At 35.5% G+C, this 21,869-nt stretch overlaps 1 protein-coding gene across 3 annotated transcripts in view; it reads left to right on the top strand.

The window, feature by feature from the left end:
• Nucleotides 1-21,869, top strand: part of IMMP2L (inner mitochondrial membrane peptidase subunit 2) — an 860,425-nt gene that overhangs the window by 564,676 nt on the left and 273,880 nt on the right. For 2 of the 3 annotated variants that reach the window (XM_055314811.1, XM_055314812.1), the window contains one exon: nt 21,291-21,356. The exons of the other annotated variant lie outside the window; for it this stretch is intronic. In XM_055314811.1, coding sequence (XP_055170786.1) covers nt 21,291-21,356 — 66 coding nt within the window. The remainder of the gene's footprint in view (nt 1-21,290; nt 21,357-21,869) is intronic. 3 annotated transcript variants of the gene reach the window in all.

Raw genomic sequence — 21,869 nt, 5'->3', positions numbered from 1 at the left:
ACCCTGGGGTCATGCCCTGAGCTGAAGGCAGACGCTCAACCACTGAGCCACCCAGGTGCCCCTGCTTTTATTTATTTATTTTTTTTTCAGATGCCTGCTTTTATTTTTAAAGGAAATATTTCCAGTGAACTTCATGTACTCGCTCAAGTTTACATGTTGCATTATTATTACACTACCATTAAGTTAGTAAATGTGACTTGCTGTTTTGGTTTTTACTAATAAACATTGCATTTTAATAACCTTTATCCTTTTAGGGATGTATAGTACTTTCTGCCTATGGATATCGAATAAAATATAGATTTTGTTGACTTCATGCGAAACTGCATTCATCACTTTGATTTTGATGTTCTAACTCACTTGAGAGGGGGAAAAAAAACGCTTTTAAGAACCATGGCATTTCGGGCACCCCGGGTGGCTCAGCGGTTTAGTGCTGCCCTCAGCCCAGAGCGTGATCCTGGAGACCTGGGATCGAGTCCCATGTCAGGCTCCCGGCATGGAGCCTGCTTCTCCCTCTGCCTGTGTCTCTGCCTTTCTCTTTGTTTCTGTCTCTCTCTCTCTCCGTCTTTCATGAATAAATAAATAAAATCTTAAAAAAAAAAAGTGGCTCTGGGGTTTCCTTTGTCTTCAAAGCCAGCAACATAGGATCTCTGACCCTACTTCTGTTATTACACCTCTTTCTTTGATTTTTTTTCCTGCCTCCCCCTCCCTGCTTTTAATGGCCTTACTGATTACATTGGGACCAGCTGAATAATCCAGAATGGTCTATTTTAAGATAGGGACTTTAAGGTCAGCCTTTATGTCCTTTTGCCTTATAAACTAACATATTCATAGGGCCTGGGGACTTGGATGTAGGCATCGTGGAGAGGCAGTTATTCTGCCTAACACGCTGGCTTTAAATAAAAGTTTGAAATGTAAGATCAGCTCTGAAGACACTACTGTTTCTTAGATGTTTTACTGCACATAGGGTCAAGCCCTAATAATTAAGTAATCATAACTGAAGAAAAGAGTAATGGTTTTTGTTTGTGAACAATTTTTTTTATCAAAATAGCCATGTATAAACATTGACTATTGATTTTGGAAAGGGTAAAATATCACTAAAAGATGATTTAAGGAAACATGAACACTTAAAGTAAAATTATTCCTAATCTTTTCAAGTTTGGTCACTAATACAACTCCGGTTTTAGAAAGGCTTAAGTGATTGTCTTAATTTTTATGCAACCTAAATCATTAACTCTTCTGGGGTATATTCTCAATTCCAGTGTTTTGAGATTAAATCTAAAACACTGTATTTAAAAACATTCATTGATTTAGTTTGATAATCCAAAGTTTTCTTGAATTTGATTTAAAGACAGGAGTTTGCTTTTACTGATGCTCCTTCTCTAAGAATCAGGCTTTTTTTTGTGTGTTGTACGATGAAACACTAAACCCCTAAACTAGCTTGAGGATAAAGTGGATGTTTAAAATGAATCTGAGGTCTGAAATACCCATTTCCCTATTTCCTCAAAAATTAGGTTTCATTCCTCAGAGTGTATACCCCTGTACATGCCTACCTCACAGAGCTGCATTTACAAGCCCTCTGTTAAAGTCTTAAGTGATTGAGTCATATCTGAATCCCCAGGGAAGAGAATCTGCTGCTTATTTCTCTTTCTTTCTTTCTTTCTTTCTTTCTTCTTTCTTTCTTTCTTTCTTTCTTTCTTTCTTTCTTTCTTTCTTTCTTTTAAAAAGATTTTATTTATTTTTTCACAAGAGACACAGGAGAGAGACAGAGACATAGGCAGAGGGCAAGGTAGGCTCCATGCAGGGAGTCCAGTGCAGGACTCAATCCCAGGACCTCAGGATCACACCCTGAGCCGAAGGCAGATGCTTGACCTCTGAGCCTCCCAAGTGCCCCTGAGACTCTGCTTATTCTAGTTTGTGTCAGGTGTTTGTCCTTTACTAAGTCTTGAAATACTGGAAGGGATAAAATTATAGAGCATAGTCTTATCCCTTTTGGGGAGTGGTTAAGTGGTCATGAACTGGGAAGATAAAATCATACATAGTTTCTTTCTTTTTTTTTTTTAAGTTTATTTTTAAGTAATCACTACACTCAGCATGGGGCTTGAGCTCATGGCCCCAAGATCAAGAGTCGTATGCTTTTTCAACTGAGTCAGCCAAGTACTCCAACATACACTTTAAGTACTAAAATATTGGTAACTAAATAAATAATGAGGAATAGCTCTCTTTCCCATTTTCTTCCCTTGATGAAGTTCTACACACTGCCTGAATGTGTGTAGACATAAAGTACTTCAAAGTGCTGATGTTCAGCCAGTATGCGCCGGTATACCTAGATGCTCATTTACAGCCTACCTTTCGTGTAATTGGTCTGTGCTTTATCATGACACTGCATAAGTACTTTGAATTTCATCTCTAGTTCTTTGTACAATTTTAACAAAACAGGTAGAGTCCAATATTTAAGTTGCGTATAGGAGCTAAGAGAGATTGTAATGGTAGAATGTGTTAAGATCATTTCTTACGTGACTTGTTGATGGAGTTGCACTCCTCAACTGGTAGTTAAATTTCTAAGTGACAAGTGACAAGGGGAAGGGAGGCAATGTGTGGAGGCACTGATTTCTGAAATGAACATTGAGAAGATCTTGGTGTTTTTTTTTTTAAGTAATTGTAAAGAAGCAATAGTAAATATTTACTATCAATCTGCCAAATTAATAGTATTAAGACTATATCAACTATTTTTGGAAAGGACGGCATATCTTTTATTATATTCACGTCTGCATTATACTTGGGCAATCAGGCTGTTAGACTTCCTTGAAGTCTGGTGTCAATTCACTTACTCTACTTTCTTTTAATACTTCGTTGTTTTTTGTTTAATGTAGAATAATTTCCAATAACTTATATTTAATGGAAGAACTGGCCAATTTATCTATATTTCTTTACAAAAATTACTTATGTGGAACTCATCACATGCTTTCATTTCAAGGAGAATTTATTGGTTGATAGTTGCATGAGTATAAATAAGATATGTGTGACGTTTAATGATGGTAAGTATTGTTTTAAAGACATGCTCCTAAATCAAGGTGGGGGAGGGTGCTAAGAGGTTATAGGTAATAATCTTTAACCTATGGCTTTCTGTTTTGAGGGACTAAGGGATCATAGTTAGTGGTATTCTCACATGGCTTTTCAAATTAGATAAGACAAATTATGTGACTTCAGAAAATTGACAAACTACCATTTCCACAAGAGTCTTGAATTGCAGAAATCCTATCTAAAAAGAATACATTTAGTTACTATGTAGTTGAAACTGGATTGTTTAATTTATGATAATTGAGAAAACTTTAACTTATAAGAAAAAATAAATGTGGTTGGTATATACTGTTCGTGTCTTTTCAAATATACATTAGCTCTTACAAAGCATGCTTGTACAGTCACAGTGAGTCTTTTTAGGTGGTTCATGGACTCTCTTGTGTTAGCTCCTTCATGATGCCCACCAATATGCTTCATTTTTGACCTAGTAGGACCACCTCCAGGGATCAGAGAGTTGCTAGGTCTTCATGTCTATTCAGCCCCAGGATTCTCTACTGAGACTGCCAACAGAGGTGCAAATTTTGATGTTCTGTGTATCTTTTCCCCCCTAATATGAGCACTTACGCAGTAAGAACTCAACTAAAACTACTTGACTTTGAGTAACTAGTGATCTAGCTAGGGTCAAAATGTTGCCCTAAACGGGAGTTCCAAATCAATGGCTTCTTCATGGAGGCGTGTCTCTGGATATGTGACCTGATTCAGTTTTATGCCTTTGCCTCAATGACGCAGCAGGGTCTAGCTTTTGGAGGACAGTGGCTGAACTGTATCTGTATTATTTTTGAAGACATGAGAGTTACGCAGGACAAATCACAGGTTGGTTCAGATTTTCTCATCAAAACTAAAATTAGATGCAGGTATTAGTGAATTTGCAGTTAGTACATGACCAGTCCTCACATTTACCATTTTAAAAAGTCTTTGAAAAAGACCTTGCAATGTATGTTCCACCCTAGATGTCCTACTATTAGCTTTTTAATTAATCCCTCTATATTTAGCCTCCCATTCATTTTTCCACTAAATGAGAGAACAAAGGTTAAGAGAAGGTACTTATTATTCCAGACACTGAATACTGTTGTTTCAACTCTCCTAACTGAGAAAGTGGCAGGTGTTGCTTTTGTGCAGGGTTTGTCTCCATGGAGCAAAAATAAGGAAGGCAGCAGAAATGAAGAGGACCAGATGCAGGGAAAGAAAAGTGAGTGAGTTAGTAAGACAACCCTCACATTTATTTTAAATATTTTGTTATGCCCCAGGAGAGTAGACATAATTCTTTATTTTGTCTGTCCCAGTCTTAATTGTAAGTAGAGCAAGGTTTTCCTAAATGCTGTAGGAAGCATGACCAATTGGCCTGAATTGCCAAAGGCAGATCTAACTGTAGGAAAGAATTGCTAATCACCCACATAATTTAACAGTGTGAGTGCTGCCAAACCCAATAATTCAATTATCTCAAAGCCCTAATTTGGGTTAGTATCTGATCGACCATTAGTATTGATAGAATTAATCAGATAATCACAAATATTTCACTTTTAATTTGTGTTTGTCCTATCTGAAACTTCTCTTTCTGTTAGGGGTTAAGAATTGGAAGAACTTGTCATGACAAACTAGTAAATTTTGAAAAAAGATTGCAAAACATCATAAATTATAAAATATAAAAATATAAGTATGTATGATGGTTATATGGACAGATGATAGTCATACTCGTGAACATAGCATAACATCATATATAGACTTGTTGAATCACTATGTTGTATACCTGAAACTAATGTAACATTGTATGTCAACTAAGCTTCAATAAAAACAAAAAAACAAAAACCTTTCTTAGGAAAAAAATAGAGTTAGAAAAGAAATGCGAATTGATGAATACCAAAATGTTACTAGCAGTTATTTCTGGATGATGGGAACAAGGTTGATTTTGAAAAAAAAAAAAAAAAGAAGAAGAAGAAATAAGTAGTAAGAAACCCAAAGTACCAGGAGTGCGATTTGTAGTGATAGCTAGACAACATAGTACATTCTGCCCCAGAGAAAATTAGCTTAATCTATGTGGGTTTATGTGGATAGTCATGTTGTATAGATATTCTTGGGAAGTTGTATATAAATCATATGAAGCTCTTGAAGAACACATATTGGACCAACAGTTGGTCTAAATCATGATCCTCTCTAAGTGTATACCAACTGTTGACCTTAAATTCTTAATAACACCAAACCTTCTTAATTTCCTCTTCATTAATTAATTTAAATTTCTAGTAAGAATTATTTTAAGTTTATTTATATATTTTGAATTTATAAATAAATTTATTTTTTTAACTCACACTTCAAAATGTGTTGAGTTTAGCAAAATTATAGATTTTTTCCTTTTTTAGAAAGAGGGCTTTATCGTTTTGGTATACACCTTGAAAGATCTATCAGTGAATTTTAGAGATCAAAAAAGTCAGAAAATTAGCTGGAGGATTTTACAGGGTCTTTGTATCAACCATTAATCTACTCAAACTAGGATTAAATATTTTTTCTTTCTTACATGAAAATATGATGTATTTAGTGTAGATGATAATCTTATTTTAAATAGGATTTGTCACTTTTAATAAGTGTGGTTTGATACGTTTATCTCATATCAAATTTATTGTGGATATACAACTTTTTAGAAGAATGAAAGTAATTTTAGGCTGCCACCACTGATTTCTCTATGATGGTGTTATTTAACACATTTCTTTATATTGATTTATTTTGTTCACTGAGAGCTTATTGGAAATAATGCCGCCATGAGAAATTATAATATAGTATTCTGAGTAATAGATGGTAAGCCTCATATCTGTTGTCTTGGTTTTAGTTCGAATCCGATTTGTACTTTTTTGGAAAATACTCATTGGTTTATGGTGTGCCTTTCTTTTTGTAAAATGTAGATACCCACTATTTCAGTCTTTTAAAATACTACCATAATTAAGTCAGAACACTTTAAAATACTCAAAATAAAAACCTAAAAAATAGCATAGTCCCTTATCCTAGATAGAAACAACTGAAACAATGTGGGACTGAAAAGGGGACAAATGTCTGTCAACCTGCTAGTGGGTTATGTTGAATATTTCTTAGGCCTTGGATTTCTCTGTGCTTGTTCTCAAGTATGTTCTGTGAACCGTTTGCTGTATTTCCTGAGCATTTTAAATACAATATCATGTCTTCATTTTGCTACCTCATTTTTGAGTGAGGGACAATTAATTAAAATACACAACAGATAGAATAATTAAAGTCCCTTCACTTTCTACACAAAATTGGTTGATTGAACTTTTGCATTTCATTGGAACAATTAAATTGCACACTAAAAATACATTTAGCTACAAACTTAACAACTCACAAACTAATGAAAAAAATCAAATTACTGGGCCTCAGAATGGCTTCATCTGTATATACCATCCTCAGTTTATTAACAAGATCCTCTGAAGAAAGTTCTAAGAAAGAAGGAAGGAAGGTGGAAGGATAAAAAGGTAAAAGGGTAGGAAGAAGAGTAGAAAGAAGGAGAGAGAGAGAAAAAGAACTATTGACATTTATTTATTTATTTGGAAGTAGGGTCAAGCTTTCTATTTGGTGGCACAGTTGCTGTCTAGGTATAAGAGAGCACAACACACACTTCACAGAAAGTTACCTGGTGATCTTTGTAGTGAGAAGTTCATTGTGTGGCCTTAGTTTTGGAGAATATAACTTCTCTCCTACTTAAAGTAGGAATTGGACCCTTGGAGCTACCCAGTATAATTTATGATCACATTCTGTGATTCCTTCTATAAAAATCAGATGCTTAGAATCAGCTTATGCTTAACAGCTCATTTGATCCCTACAGCATCATTTAGGAGGGTCAGCTGTACCACTTATCATCACTTCTCTTTACTCAAGAAAAAAACAGATGCCTAGAGTCATACAGGACTTGCTCAAGATAATGCAGCTAGCATTGGTCCTGAATCCTAAAAATACCATGAGTGTCATTAATTTTAATAAGAGTTCTTTAGTAAACTAGTGCTATATGTAGACAGAGTGCCTGGCACCTGGTTTTCATTTCACAAATATTTGTTGTATGGATTCATGACTCCAAGAAATAAATTTTTCTGGGGGTGCCTGGATGGTTCAATCAGTTAATAAGCATTTGCCTTTGGCTCAGGTCAGGATCTCAGGGTCTTGGGATTGAGCCCCATGATGGGGGGGGTCTCTGCTCAGCAGGGAGCCTGCTTCTCCCTCTGCCACTGTCCCTCCCTGCTGCTGGTGCTCTTTTTTTTCTCAAATAAATAAATAAAATCTTTTTAAAAAAGAAAGAAATTCTGTATCTAATACCATAGCCTTTCTGATACGTCATAGTTTCTCATCATTGTGTTTGCTCTAAATGCTGTTTTTATATTCTAAAAAACCTTGGAAATGGAATGTCTTGCTCTTTCTTGCTTGGGTTATGCTATTTCATAGTAGTTGTAGATTCAGTTCAAGGTTGAATTTAAATATGGAATTATCAGAATGTTTTTTTCCTGGTAGGAAATTTTTGCTTTCATACTGATTTAGAAATGTGTACCTTTTATTATATTTGTATTATTTGTTATGTTCATTTTGAAAATATTTCTTTATGGCCTATATCTTTATTGAATGTGTATGGGGGGGGCAGTATCCTATGAAAATTATGTTTTTCATGTGAGGGTTCCCAACTGTGTTTATCAAAGCTGGGCTAGGACCACCTGCATCATAATCACCTAAGTGGTTTTGCTTTATTTGTATTAGTACGTATGTATGTATGTATGTATGTATTTGTCTAGGTGCTTTTTAAAATGTGGATTCTAGATTTCCAGGGCTCAACTCTAGATTTTAATGTTTTAGAACCACTTATCTACAGACCAAGATCAGCAGACGACAGAATCATTTATTTTTGTGTCAGTATAAATTCTCTTGGAAATAATTGAGTAGTTACAAGTTTTTTTTTTTGTTTTTGTTTTGTTTTGTTTTCAAAATTTCAGTTGCCATTTAAAAAATTAGATTATAAGAAATAAAGAAATATACCAAGATATTGCTACTAGGTTGATAAATCATTTTGGGTATTCATGAAACAGTAACTAGTATCAGTCATAAAAATGACAAAAATGAAATTCAGATACATGCAACACAATGGCTGAAACCTTGAAAACCTTATGCTAAGTGAAATAAGCCAGGCACAAAAGAACACTTATTGTGTGATTCTACTTACACAAGATGCCTGGAAGCAGTATCTTGGTATATTTGTTATGACCTTGGTATATTTGTTAGATTATTAGATCATCATCATCTAATAATAATAATAATAGTTATTATTATAATTACATAAATATATTATTATTATTATTATTTATTTTGAGTGCCAGTAACTGGCTTAGGACTGGATACAATGAAACAGTAAAGATAATCAATGTTTTCAATCTTATGATACACTTGTGAAGATAGGAATAATCTATAAACAGATATGTAGCAAAGAGGAACTTGTAAAATGTTACAGAGTATCAGTATTAAAGGAATTTAAAAGAAATAGGAAGGTTCTTTGCTATCTTTTGGCTTTGTGGCTCGTTTTTCACAGTTAGACCTTCTTCACCGGTATCAGTAATACTTTGCATATACATTGCAAAAGCCTTTTTCACATTTCCTTTGAAGCTATTTTCTTGTTCTGGTTTGGTGTTTCAGGATTGCAATATGAGATTATACTATTGAGTTTAATGTAACTAAAAGTGTATAGGAAAAGTGAAAAGTATGTTGAAAAAACCAATACACTATTAATTTACATACCTTCAGTATATAGTGTAAACCTTTCATTTTTGTTTGGTAAGATTTCTGATGAAACCGGCGTTTCCCTGTAACCGTGACACCACACAGCTCACTGTAGTGCGTGTGTGTCTCTTTATCTATACCAAGGTAATAGCTTAGCACCCAAGCTGCCATTCAGAATGAAGAGGCCCTCTTAGAAGATGATGTGCCACCAGGTCAATATGTTACTTTAGCTGACTCTAGCATAAGATACGTAGGAGCCATGGTCCTGAAAATTAGCTTTCTGGATCAAGATGGTTTATTAGTTGGCAGTTAAGAAATTCTGTGTGCATTCTCCAAAGCTAAGGTTAAGGTGATAAAGCAATTGAGCCTTTTAACACTTAAAGAAAGGTGGAGGTGAAATGAAATAGCCATTCAAAACAGCAAATAATTAATTGAGTCTCTTTGTTAACAGGCAGGAGGTCAAGTACACATAACCACAGCGGAGATACAGTCTGCATTCTAAACAGCCGAGTCTTTGACTTGAAAGTGATTAGGTTGGATTGTTGGGAACTAATTAAAGTGAGATTTTAATTTAGAAGGTAGTGATATAGCTTGAAAGATACTATAAGAGATTCAAATATGGTCATTTACCTTATTTATTGTCTTCTCATTGGTTTTGTAGAGTTACAACCTTTGAATTCCATTTCCTCGCCTTTTCTTTTTATTAAATCATGTTACATATTTGTTTTAAATTTGTAATGATTCTGCAGTTGCATATTGATTATGTGATTAGGTCAGTGTACCTATGAGTAGACAGACTTATGTATTAAAAGCTAATGAAAAGGAAGCATGACTTTTCCAGAAACATTTGAACTAACTACTTCTTCACCATAGAACTTCTCTGAAGATAGTGTTTAAGTCATTAAAGCCTGGAATTACAAGCACTTTGTTGAATTGTAATTGTAAAAGCTGAGATAGCCTGAAAGTTTCCTCCTATGCATGGCACGAAGCAATGTAACAGGAAATCATTGTGTTAAAACCAAAACCAAAACCAAAACCAAACCAAACTTGCGCATTACCTAATTGAAAAACGATATCTGAGAAGCCTACATATCCAAAATATACAAGGGGTGGTGTTAAGGAGAATCTTTGGGAAGATGACTTGGAAAAGACATGGACATTTCTTGGATTGTGCTATAAAGAATTAGGAGGAGGTGTCCAGGTGCCAGTAAACAGCCTGGAGGGAGGGGCAGTGTGCTGGAAAAAGCCAGGCAAACAGATGGCAGTGGCAAGAAAGAACTGATAAAAGGTGGGAGAGACAGGGTATACATTAGCACAGTTTTGGGGCTATACATTTTTAAATGAAGCTGAATCAGAAGATTTCTGAGAGAAGTCTTTTTATGATTTTGTTATATATTTTCAAAGAAGGTATTTTATGTTAGGCAGTAGGTTTAGGTTATTTAAAAGTCCAAAATAGAGTTTAATAATGTTATATAAATGAGAACATCTCTTCATGTGGTCAGTACAAAACAGGATGCCATTGCCTATAAACCCATTCTAAGGTAGATTAGACCCCTGAAAACATCTTTTATACTGGAGATCTTTCTTAATCGCTGATGTTTGTGCTCCTGCCTCTTGGCAAAGCTCCAATGCTACAGTGAAATGAAACTCCTTAGTTTCTACCATTCAGATGAAGAATGGTGGGTGGTGAGCATATGTTTCTGAGAATCTGCTTTTATTTAAATCAAAGCCTTCTTCATACATTTAACCCACAGGCATATAAGACCGGTTGGAGATTATTTCCCTTAATTCTACGTGGACTTGTTTTACTCCATTGTAAAGGTGTTTGAGGATTATGAACGGTTTTACCTGTATCTGGAAGATACTCATTAAGCTTTAGCTGTGGGAACCATATGGAAATCAGGCCCCTATGAATTTCCTGCACATGTGAAGATGAGGGTTCGCTCCCGTTTTGATTTAATAATCTCACACTGCTGTTCTGGTTTGAGGAGAGCTGTTGATCATGTTTGAGCTGCAGAGTGGTTTTAGAGCCTGTGAAATGTACAGCTCACGAAGAGCATCAACATGACAGCTGTAGAGATTAGAGTCCATTTTGTGTGTGTACAGAATTAGGAGACCGGTGCTCAGAAAAGCAGGCGAGCCTTCTCACATTAATCACTGTCTTTCATCCTAGAATCAAAGTGACTTCCTGTAAGGAACAACACATGTGGGTAGACATCATATGTTCCATTCTAAGTGGGTACCCATTATTCAAAATATAATTTTATGGGCTAAAAAAAAAGTGACTGCAGTATGTGCATACTAAAGGATGATAGGAAGGGGTAAATAATCTGGCACACTGTAGCCTCGACATAACTCAGGTTTTACAAAAAAAAAAAAAAAAGCTTACTTGAGCACATTTTGTAGTTCTGGCTCATTATGTACAATCAACTAAAAATAGCAGGACAATCCTTAGCCTTGTGAAAGGATGCATCATAGGTGGAGATGTGGTTGTGATTTTTGGAACGGGAGTTCCCTGATGTTCTAGATCTAGAACTGGTGCAATGAGGTATATTTTGATCTCTGAATTTTCTTGTAAAAAAATAAAACTTGTCCAGGATAACCTAAAAAGGGAAAGGACAATCATGGGATTGTGATGACAATGTAACCAACTTGCCCCGATTCTGAGGCTCTGTTAAGCTGCTAGAAAGCAAATTGAGCAACTCCAAGGGTCTTTGGTCTCCAAGCAGGGTGGGCAGGACTTCTGTGCTCCCTTTGGTGAATCCATTGGCACAACACTGTGCTTCACCTGGCTGTGTTGCTCTAGTCACAGCTCTATTCCTCTGTGATTGGTTTACTCTAATCAGGTAACTTCAGTCCTTAGAAATATTCTCTCCATTTTCCTTTCATTGTCCCCAAAGTTCCCTTACAATCGCTCATAATTCTTCTAACTCCTCATCACTTTTTTTTTTTTTTTTTTTGCCATTCTCAACTCTCCTCTTCTCACCAAAAGACATTTATTCTCGGCGATTCAAAATTCTTTCTAATTTGAAACCCTTATAGCTTCTTGGACATGATATTCTTCTTGTCCTCTGTCACTCCATGGACTCCATCCAGCAGAGGGGAAGAAAGTAATACATACTAGGATACCTGGATACAAATGCAAACCATTAAACAAAGAATTAGACATTTAAACTTACTATTAGTATTTTTTTAACATTATTAGTTTTTTTAGTTTAAAGCATTGATAAACAATCACAGGAGCAGGTTATTGCAGTATAAATAGCAGAAAAAAATAGATATAGAAAAAGTTACTGATAGCTGAGTGTCTGTAGCTATGTAACAGCTCTCAAGCTGAGCAAGTAAACAATACTGCGGTTTTCAGAGGTGACCAGTTACAGTTGATTTTGTAAAATCCTGAACCTCATGGATTTTTTTTTTTCCTGGAGACAATTTGCTAATGCTGTTCAGTTTACTACTGGGAGCATAAAGTTGACATTTTCAAGGGAACAAATTGTGTTTAGTTATTGGAGCCTCGCTGAAAACTCTTCCACAGAGCAATGGTACTCTACAGTATTTTAAAAATTAATAAGTTCAACAGGGTTAGGACAGAAATAAGCCAGGATGCTTTATAGTCTACTTATATTCTGTCCTCACACTGTCAATATTCTCTAGGAGACTGAGCATTTTAGAGAAATTATGATACTTTCAATGATCATGTAGCATTTCACTTCTCCCCACATATATACCTAATTCAAGTATACTAGAAGAATTTGAATTCAGCAGTACATTTGAAACATTAATAGTGCTTGTCACCACAGTCACTAGAGAGCAGATTAGTCCACTGATATATTTGGTGAAATAAAGAAAATGGAATGGGTTCCCATTCTCATGTCATAACAATAAGGTATGCGAAAACATACAACTTTATTTTGCCATTGTTGGGATTTAGGTTTCTTATTGCAAGCAAAACCTAATTCTTTTCAAATCAGGCTAAGCTCAAGAACTTTCGAAGGTAATTCAAGTCAAATTAAATCTGTTTATGGTCTTCCTCTTGTCAGAGTAGCTTCTAAGCTCTGGGGAGTTTATAGTGTGATAGCATCAGGGGAGGGCACCTTAACCTCAGTTGACATCTCTCTGGGCTCTTATCCATTGAATGGTATGTCTGGCCTGTCTGGTTGTAAAGATCCTCCACCCCCACGCCCATGCTGCATCCCTTGAAATGCCCCCATCCCTATCTGACTCTTAATTGTCTGTTGCCTGAATTTGGAAAGTGTCTATGGTAACCATCACCATAAAACAAAAAGGTGGCAGATGGGCACATCAACGTATACCTCACATTTGTTATGACCACAAAAAGTTACCCCGAAGACGCTCTAGCCATGTTCCTTGGAGTGCACAGCTCTAATGTGTACATGTGAATTTCACAGGTTCTGTCCATCACAAACACCTGCTGAGTACAATTAGGCAGATTTCAGAAGCTTACTTTACCCAAGAGAAAATGTTCATTTTCTATTTGTAAGGAAAATAATTCAGTTTCTTCTTCTCCTTCTTCTTTTTGATATTTTTCCAGTGAGAAATTAATTATGGGTAGTGGTTAAAGGCTGGCTCCAGGTAAAATAGTCAAGACTGCCTTTGTTCTGTCTCCTCACTTTTACCAAGATACCTCCTGCCTGAAGCTTGTTATCTCACACCCCACAACCTGAACAACATGGAGGCCAACTGTAAATAGGATGTTAGACACAGACTGGCCCTTGGCCCGTTCTTCCAAAAACATTCTCTAGGTGATTGCACATGCTATGGACATCTTGCGTGGCCATCAATTTAAGTGTTCTCATTTCTGCTCCTGTGTGCTGTATTTGTTTTGTATCTCAGTTGGCCTGCCATTTCCATGATGTAGTAACGGATGCAGATGGCTTGATGTATCTTGTACTTTCAGGCTTTTTCATGGTTTGTATTTTCCTCAAGCCTACCATAAGAATGTGGCACTATTTGCTAACCTGGTTGAAGCTAAAAGTACAAACCCTAATTGCAGAATTAGGGTTCTGAGGCTAGTTTGATTCCTTTGAAGACTGGTTAATTTTCATTCTGTGGCCTTAACTGGTGCTCTGTTACAAAGACATACTCATTGATATGTGGATAGAGGGACAAAATCTATCTTGACTATAGTAGGAACAACTCAGATACTCCTGAGTGCATGTTGTACTTTGGGAACAGAATAGTAGTACTTCTATGTGAAGGTCTGAAGGTCTAGTGGAGTCTAACTAAAAGTATAGTCAGTATACATATTTATGTTAAGTGTTCATCTCCTCCAGTTCCACAGATATGCCAACTCTAAGCATATTCAATGTGTGAAAACCCAGATTTACAAAATAAATTCAGTGAATATATTTTTCAGTCCAGGAGTTTCTTTATAGATCAGAGGCATTTCTTTAAATAGCAAGATTCCATATTGCATGGTAGGACACACACAGATACACATAATATATAAGTATTACATATGTGTTGTGTATTTTATATGTGTGCTATATAAATATATTCATTTACATACAACCTATCCTAGACCATGAGGTATCATTGTAATTATGTTCAATACCCAAATATTGCAGTGTTCTGGGTTTTGACATGCTTGAGTTAATAAACTGGTGGAAATTAACTCATTGTTATGATTATACTAAATTCCTCAAAATGTTCACAGTTAGGTGACAACATTTATTTCATAATCAAAATACACAATTATGAGGCTGTTTCGGCTCTTCCCAAGTACAGAAGTAAAAAGTCATAATATGCATTTGATTGATTTTCTGTATCAAGGCTGATTTATGTAGAAGGCCAGTTGTCACCATTTGCTTTTTAAATTTCTTACAATCCTGGTTATCGACAGTGAAACAACTCTCCAATTTAACCAAGAAAAATTTTTTATCAGTAAACATCTTAATTCTCTGAAGTCCATGCTCCTGCTGTTTCATCAGTACTGTTAAAATACTTTTGAGTAAGTAATTATGGTAGATAAATCTGATACAGCTTGTTGCTCCTGCTGCCACATTCTTAGATCACTGAGAACCCCGAGTAGAATCTCTTGGGTTCCCTGAAAGACTCTCTTGCTGCTGCTCAGTGGTCTGATTCAGGTAGGATATGCTGTGAGGAAATAGCCAAAGTACATAAATCATCCCTTCCCTATGCCATCCCTACCCTACATAGAAGCCTACTGAAGAGCAGTGACTTCAGTGCTCTGGAGCCCATTTCACTTCTCAGGGTTTTCTATGCACATAATCACCTATGCCCCTGCCTAATGGTGCTTTTCCCACAATCTTCCTTCCCCCCAAGAGCTGACCCCTATCTAAGAAACTAAGGTATTCTAAATTTTTTTTTATTTATTTATGATAGGCACACACACACAGAGAGAGAGAGAGAGAGGCAGAGACACAGGCAGAGGGAGAAGCAGGCTCCATGCACCGGGAGCCCCACGTGGGATTCGATCCCGGGTCTCCAGGATCGCGCCCTGGGCCAAAGGCAGGCACCAAACCGCTGAGCCACCCAGGGATCCCCAAACTAAGGTATTCTAGAAAACACATTTGAAACAATGACTTGTGGGATGTCTGGATGGCTCAGCAGTTGAAAGTCTGCCTTTGGCTCAGGGCCTGATCCCAGGGTTCCGGGATCGAGTCCCACATCGGGCTCTCTGCATGGAGCCTGCTTCTCCCTCTGCCTATGTCTCTGCCTCAATCTGTCTCTCATAAATAAATAAATAAATAAATAAATAAATAAATAAATAAATAAATAAAATCTTAAAAAAAAAAAAAACATTAACCTGGTTTTTCCAACCTCATCTGTACTTCACCTTAACAAATAGTAAGGCTGTTGGGTTGGAGCACTTTCTGAGGTATCAGGGCAGAAGTGATTGGGATTGAAATACAAAATAATAAATAAACGTATTCAGCATTATATTGAAAATCATATTGAATATATAAACATTATATTGAAATATAGAATATTAAAATTCTGAAAATATAGCTGAAATTGTAAGTTCCACATTTGTGACGATTTCAAGAATGAACCCAAAGAGCAACAAAAGTCAATGTAGTTTCTTTTGTTTAAATTTAAGAGTCACATGATACAAAGCAAAGTCTACAAGGGGCAACAATGTGGCTGAAATAATGACCCAAGTAAAAAGTTTGCAGAGAACTAATTAATGAAACTGCACTGAATTAAAAAAAAAAGAATTATTAAAAATGCAGCTGTTTGCACAAAGTTCACAATACTGATGGTGAAGCAAGTGTACAGAATCCAACATTGAAAATTACTCATTTTAATCTTGGTTTTACAGATAATATCCATTTAAGGCCAATCTGTGCTTTTCCATGTGAATAATATTATATTTAGTTTTAATATTTCTTTAGTTAATTGTATAATAAAACTTGACCAAACCTTTAAAATTCCTTTTTTGCCTTCTAACAGAACAGACTGTGAAAATCCATTCGTTAGAGGGTTTTCGAAATAAATATTCTATGAGCATAAAAGAAAGATTGTGACGTTTGCTTGAGCCCAGTTAGTTGATCTTGTTTATGAATTTATTTTAGGAAAAGATCACTCTAAAATGTATCTAATTACTGTGTGCTAGACCTACCCTTCTAGAAATTTCATACATGTTGACCCAGTGGTTATATGTCACCTAGATTTCTAGAGATTCCTAACCTCACACGTCCTCAGGCACTAGAGATTTGTTAAACACGCTGTGGGGACTCTGGCTCATCCTCAGTATCTGCTTCTCAGCTCCTGTGGACTTTGTTTCATGCAAGAATATGGGCCTAGGATTGCTGGATCTTCCTATTTTTTTCAAGAGGAATAAGAAATTAGAATTTTTATATTAAGTCTCCTGCTTGCTTGGCTAGTTCAGGATAAAAGAAAAAATTATACATGAACCAAACAAAACATTTCTACAAGCTAGCCTTGATTATCTGACTTTTGGTTTATGACCTCTGATCTAGCCTTATCTCCCTGAAATTGAGACCCAGGTTGGTTATGACGGTGCCTATAGTCCGCGGCTTGCTTGTAGCAGAAAAGTGATAGCTATCTCCATCGTAATGGGGTTGTACCCCATGGAAACTGTACCCCACTCCAGGCCTTTGCAAAGCATGAGGTGACCCAGGGGAAACACTTAGGCCACAGAGAATGGGTGAGATCACAAGCAGCAGGGAAAGGACTAGATACACTTGTGGGCCTTTCTAGCTCTAGCCTTTTATGAAAACCATGCCAAACCCAAGCAACACTTTCCAAAATCTAAACAAACAAACAAACAAACAATTGTAGCTATGTGATGATGGATGTTAACAAAACTTACTTTGGTGATCATTTTGCAATATATACAAATATCGAATCAGTATGTTGTACACCTAAAACTAATAAAATATTTTATGTTACTTATATCTCAAAAGGAAGAGGGAAGCCATCATTTGGTGTGACTTACTTTTTATATGACTTTTTATAACTATGTTGAATAGATTTTTTTATTCTACATCTTATTTTGATGATTCAAACAGCAATGTTCATTTTTTATTGTGATGTAAAATTATATGTTTTAATGAATGACCACTCTTTAAGACAACAAAAAACAGCCCAATATGAGGCATTCCCAAAATATTAGATCTTTTATCTCATTAATGAAGAGTTAGAATTTAGACTGCATTGGGATGTATGTAATTAGTGATCAATATACTGTGGCATTTTTGAGGAATTAATGCTTAAATTAGACTGTAGCTAAGATAACTTTTGGTAATTAGATTAATTCTAGTGTAATCTGGGGCAGTCCTGAGCCATGCAACATAAAAATCCATACAATCCAGAGGGAGGTTTTAGGATTTTACTATAAATGAGAGAAGACTGAGAGCCTAGACAAAGATTTAAGGTATATGTGTGATGTCAGGATGGGCATGAAAGCAGGAACAGAGAGTGTGGCATACTTGCTAATCTTTCCATCCCCACAAAACACAAGAGGGCATCTCCTGAGTATTCCAAAGTACCTTCCTAGTGCTCCAGACAGGATCAAAATTACAGTGTGCAGCGAGAACATAAGAGAACATGAAATCAATTTCAGAGATTATGAGACCTAAAAACAGCATTTTTATCAAGATAGGAAGTGAAATTCAAGAAGAACATTAAGTGTCATAGAAATCTTAGGACTGTGCTAGACCCTGTTCCCCTCCCTACAGCTGTTCCCGTTAGACACACATTCTTCCACACTAAACTGATCTGAGACCTGTGCAGACAATTTGAAGCATCCTGTCCAAGCCTCTGGAGAAATCTTGCCTAATTAAATCAGTGGCATAAAACAGAATGTTTAAAATTCAGGCTCCAGAAATAAATATTGTAAAACAATACTTAATATGAAAACACTGAAATTACAAATTTAAATGCAAATTTTAGTATTTATTGGACAGCATACATCGTATCCCTAAAGGAAGGCATATAATCCTTCATAGTTATTCTTGACACTTCCCAGTAGATAGCCAAATGGCCAATAAAATTTAGACAAAGGGAAGTTCAATGACTTTCACAATGTAAATCTATAATAACTCTCATATCACTTCTACTTACATCAAAGTAGTGCATTCAACATTCTAATGATTAAAATATAGATATAGATTTTGAGCAGTAATGGGATTAATGTTAGTTATAGCTTTTTTTCTATTTTGAATCATTTGATTAGATTCATGAGTTTAATATTACATTAAAATTTATAGATATATTTGAAGTGGTAATTCATAAGACTTTAATTGTATAGATAGTTCACTTTGCATATTCTATTTCGCCTCATGATCTTAAAATATAGATTATTTTACAATATGAAATACTTTTCAAGTACCTCAAAAGCTTAAAAGTTGTTGGCATAAAATATTGTTTTGCAGTGATAAGGATTGCTTTTCATATTCATTGATGGTAATACTGCATCCATATTAGATGGGAGAACCTGAATTAGTTCAGGTCTCATCCCTTTCTTGGAGCATTTCTTCTTAGATAATGTCATATGACACAAACAGTTGTCATCTGTTAGTAGACTTCCCGCAAATCTGAACCAAAAAAATCTAGGCCTGTTTTTTTTTTTTTTTTTAAATCATATACAGAACTCCATACCCTCCAACTTTGGTTTTATGTCCTTCCTGATTTTTTTCTAGTACAGTTGCCTGTGAATTTTCTCTCTCTAATTATGGAGGTAAGGTCATAGTACACACAATATTGTCTATTTCCATTTTAATCAATAGATTATGTTGATATTTTTATATCATTAAAAATTCTTTTATAATATAATTTTCAATGACTGGAAAATATTTTATTTTATTTATTTTTTTTTTAAATTTTTTTTTTATTTATTTATGATAGTCACAGAGAGAGAGAGAGGCAGAGACAGAGGCAGAGGGAGAAGCAGGCTCCATGCACTGGGAGCCCGACGTGGGATTCGATCCCGGATCTCCAGGATCGCGCCCTGGGCCAAAGGCAGGCACCAAACCGCTGTGCCACCCAGGGATCCCTGGAAAATATTTTATTATGCAAATGGACTATTTAACCAATCTACTTTTACTGAATTTTTTTTTCCTTTTAAAAGTATGTAACATCCATATAGCTAAAATTTTGCATATATTCATAATCAGTTCATTAGGATAAATTCCTAAAAATAGAATTGTCATTTTTTTTTTAAGATTTTATTTATTTATTCCTGAGAGACAGAGAGAGAGGCAGACACAGGCAGCAGGAGAAGCAGGCTCCATTTAGGGAGCCCTGTGTGGGACTCAATCCTGGGACTCCAGGATCATGCCCTGGGCCAAAGGCAGGTGCTAAACTGCTGAGCCACCTAGGGATCCCCATAACTGTCATGTTAAAGAGAATATAAAACCTTGACACTTTTACAGAAAGGCATGTTACATGACCATATGCTTCATATATAGAGTGCCCATGTTCCTAGACCTCAACAAAAAATCATATTACTAGTTTGCTATTATTATTATTATTATTATTATTTTTATTATTATCTGTCAGTTCTAATATTCAATTCTTTGATGACCACTGAGGCTGAATATTATCTTATACATTTCTGGTTATCTAAAACACAGTGACATGAGAGGAGGATTTTCTAAATGTCTGTAAGTAGTCCTGCACAATTTTACTAGTTTCACTGTGCTGAGGTCTCTTACTGTGACTATATATAAATGACAGGAAAATTATAGAAATATAATGATTAATCAGTTCAGTGAAGGGGACAGTTCAAAGACTCTGATCAAATTTCCTCTTAAAATAAAGAATATTTGAAATTTAGTGAAAAATTGTGAGACTGATTTTCACAAGTAGATGCAAATGGTTTAGATGATTTCATTTTCTCTGCAAGATATAATGTGAAATATAAATCTTATTGAAACTGCATATTTACTTTGATGAAATGTTACATTTTGAATATGTTTAATCTTAGTTTTTGTGCATTTACTTTCCTTTTTAAAAGCAACTCAATTCAAAATGTGACTTGGATTGAAAATATTTTCCAAGGAAAATATCTATCCTTGATTTCCAAATTCATATTAAATGATCATTTTTGTGATGATGTATGAGATGTTCCTTGAAATGTGTCTGTTAAAAGACTTAAAATGTTATTGGCAGGAAATTGGCCTTATTAAGATTTAGTCATTGCTGTGTAACAAATTACCCCAACATCTTGAAGCTTTAATCCACAGATGTTTATTGTCTCACACATTTTCTGTGTATCAGGAAGTCAGAAGCAGTGTGGATGGATGGTCTGGCTTATGGTCTCTCATGAGACTGTTGTAACACTGTTGGCCAGAGCTACAGTCTCTGAATACTTGACTAGGCCTGAAAGTTCTGCTGCTAAAGCTCCCTCACACGGTTGGCAGACCGTATTTCCTCACCAAAAGAGTCTCTCAGTAGGGCTGCTTAGGACAGACATGACTTTCCCCAGAGTGCAATTCTAGGGATAGAGTGGGATGTCGGTACCCTTGTTTTAGCACTCTGAATCACGTAATTTTCAAAGGGCTAAACCTAAATGCAGTTTAAGAGGATCTTCTGTGTTTTTTAAACACCTCTCATCTTCATTGTTTTCTTGAGGATTTAAATCAAATTCCACTGTTTATTTTAAATGAAATAAAGAAACTTAAGTATGTGATTTTGAAGAAATGCCTAATCATTTTCTTCTGTATGAATCCTCTTTCTTACAAGTGCTTCGCCCTAATATTAAAATTCTTACTGCTCCATATTTTTTTATTTTAATACACTTTCAACATGGCTTCTCCTCCTGCAGAGGTTTAAAATGAGTGACATCAATAGAAGCTTTCCATCACTTGGGACCTAAGTAGGATTGATGTCACTGTCATGGGTGTGAAAGACTCTGTCATGATTTTAAGATAGTCCATTTAGTTGCAAAATTGCTTTTCATTGTCTTAAAATAATAAAGACATAACTGATTGTATAACCTTATTTTATTCTAGGTCCCCTAAAAACCCAGAACAGAAGATCATTAAAAGAGTGATTGCTCTTGAAGGAGATATTGTAAAGTAAGTACTGAAACTGTTGTTTTGAGTTTTTGAGTCCTCAATTCAAAGAGGACCAAAGCTTTGGAGACATCCCAAATGCACTGGTATGTCTTCAGCAAGAATCATCAACCATTTCAGGATGCGAGGCATACATAAACTTCTGATTACATTATTATCTTTTAATTGTGAGACACAGGAGAAATAAATATTAACTGAAATTAACTATATTTTCTAAAATGACCACTAAATAGTTATTTTTTTCAAATATTAAAATTAGCATGATTGTTTTAGGTTATGGTATCAAGTTTCTTTTAGAAAAAAATCATGAACATTTTATCATTTTAGAAGTGACTACAGAAACTAAGTGGGAGCTTTTATATTTATATACCCATGACCCTGAGATCATGACCTGTGCTGAAACCGAGTCACATGCTTAAACCTGACTGCACTGAGGCGCCCCCAATATTCAGAAAATTTTCTGATCCTGTTTGCCAAAAAACTTAATCCTCAAGTATTACTGATCCTACGGATTAA

The sequence above is a fragment of the Nyctereutes procyonoides genome, unplaced genomic scaffold (assembly GCF_905146905.1).
Source record: "Nyctereutes procyonoides isolate TBG_1078 unplaced genomic scaffold, NYPRO_anot_genome, whole genome shotgun sequence".
Lineage (NCBI taxonomy): Eukaryota > Metazoa > Chordata > Mammalia > Carnivora > Canidae > Nyctereutes > Nyctereutes procyonoides.
This window is presented reverse-complemented; position numbering and strand designations above follow the sequence as displayed.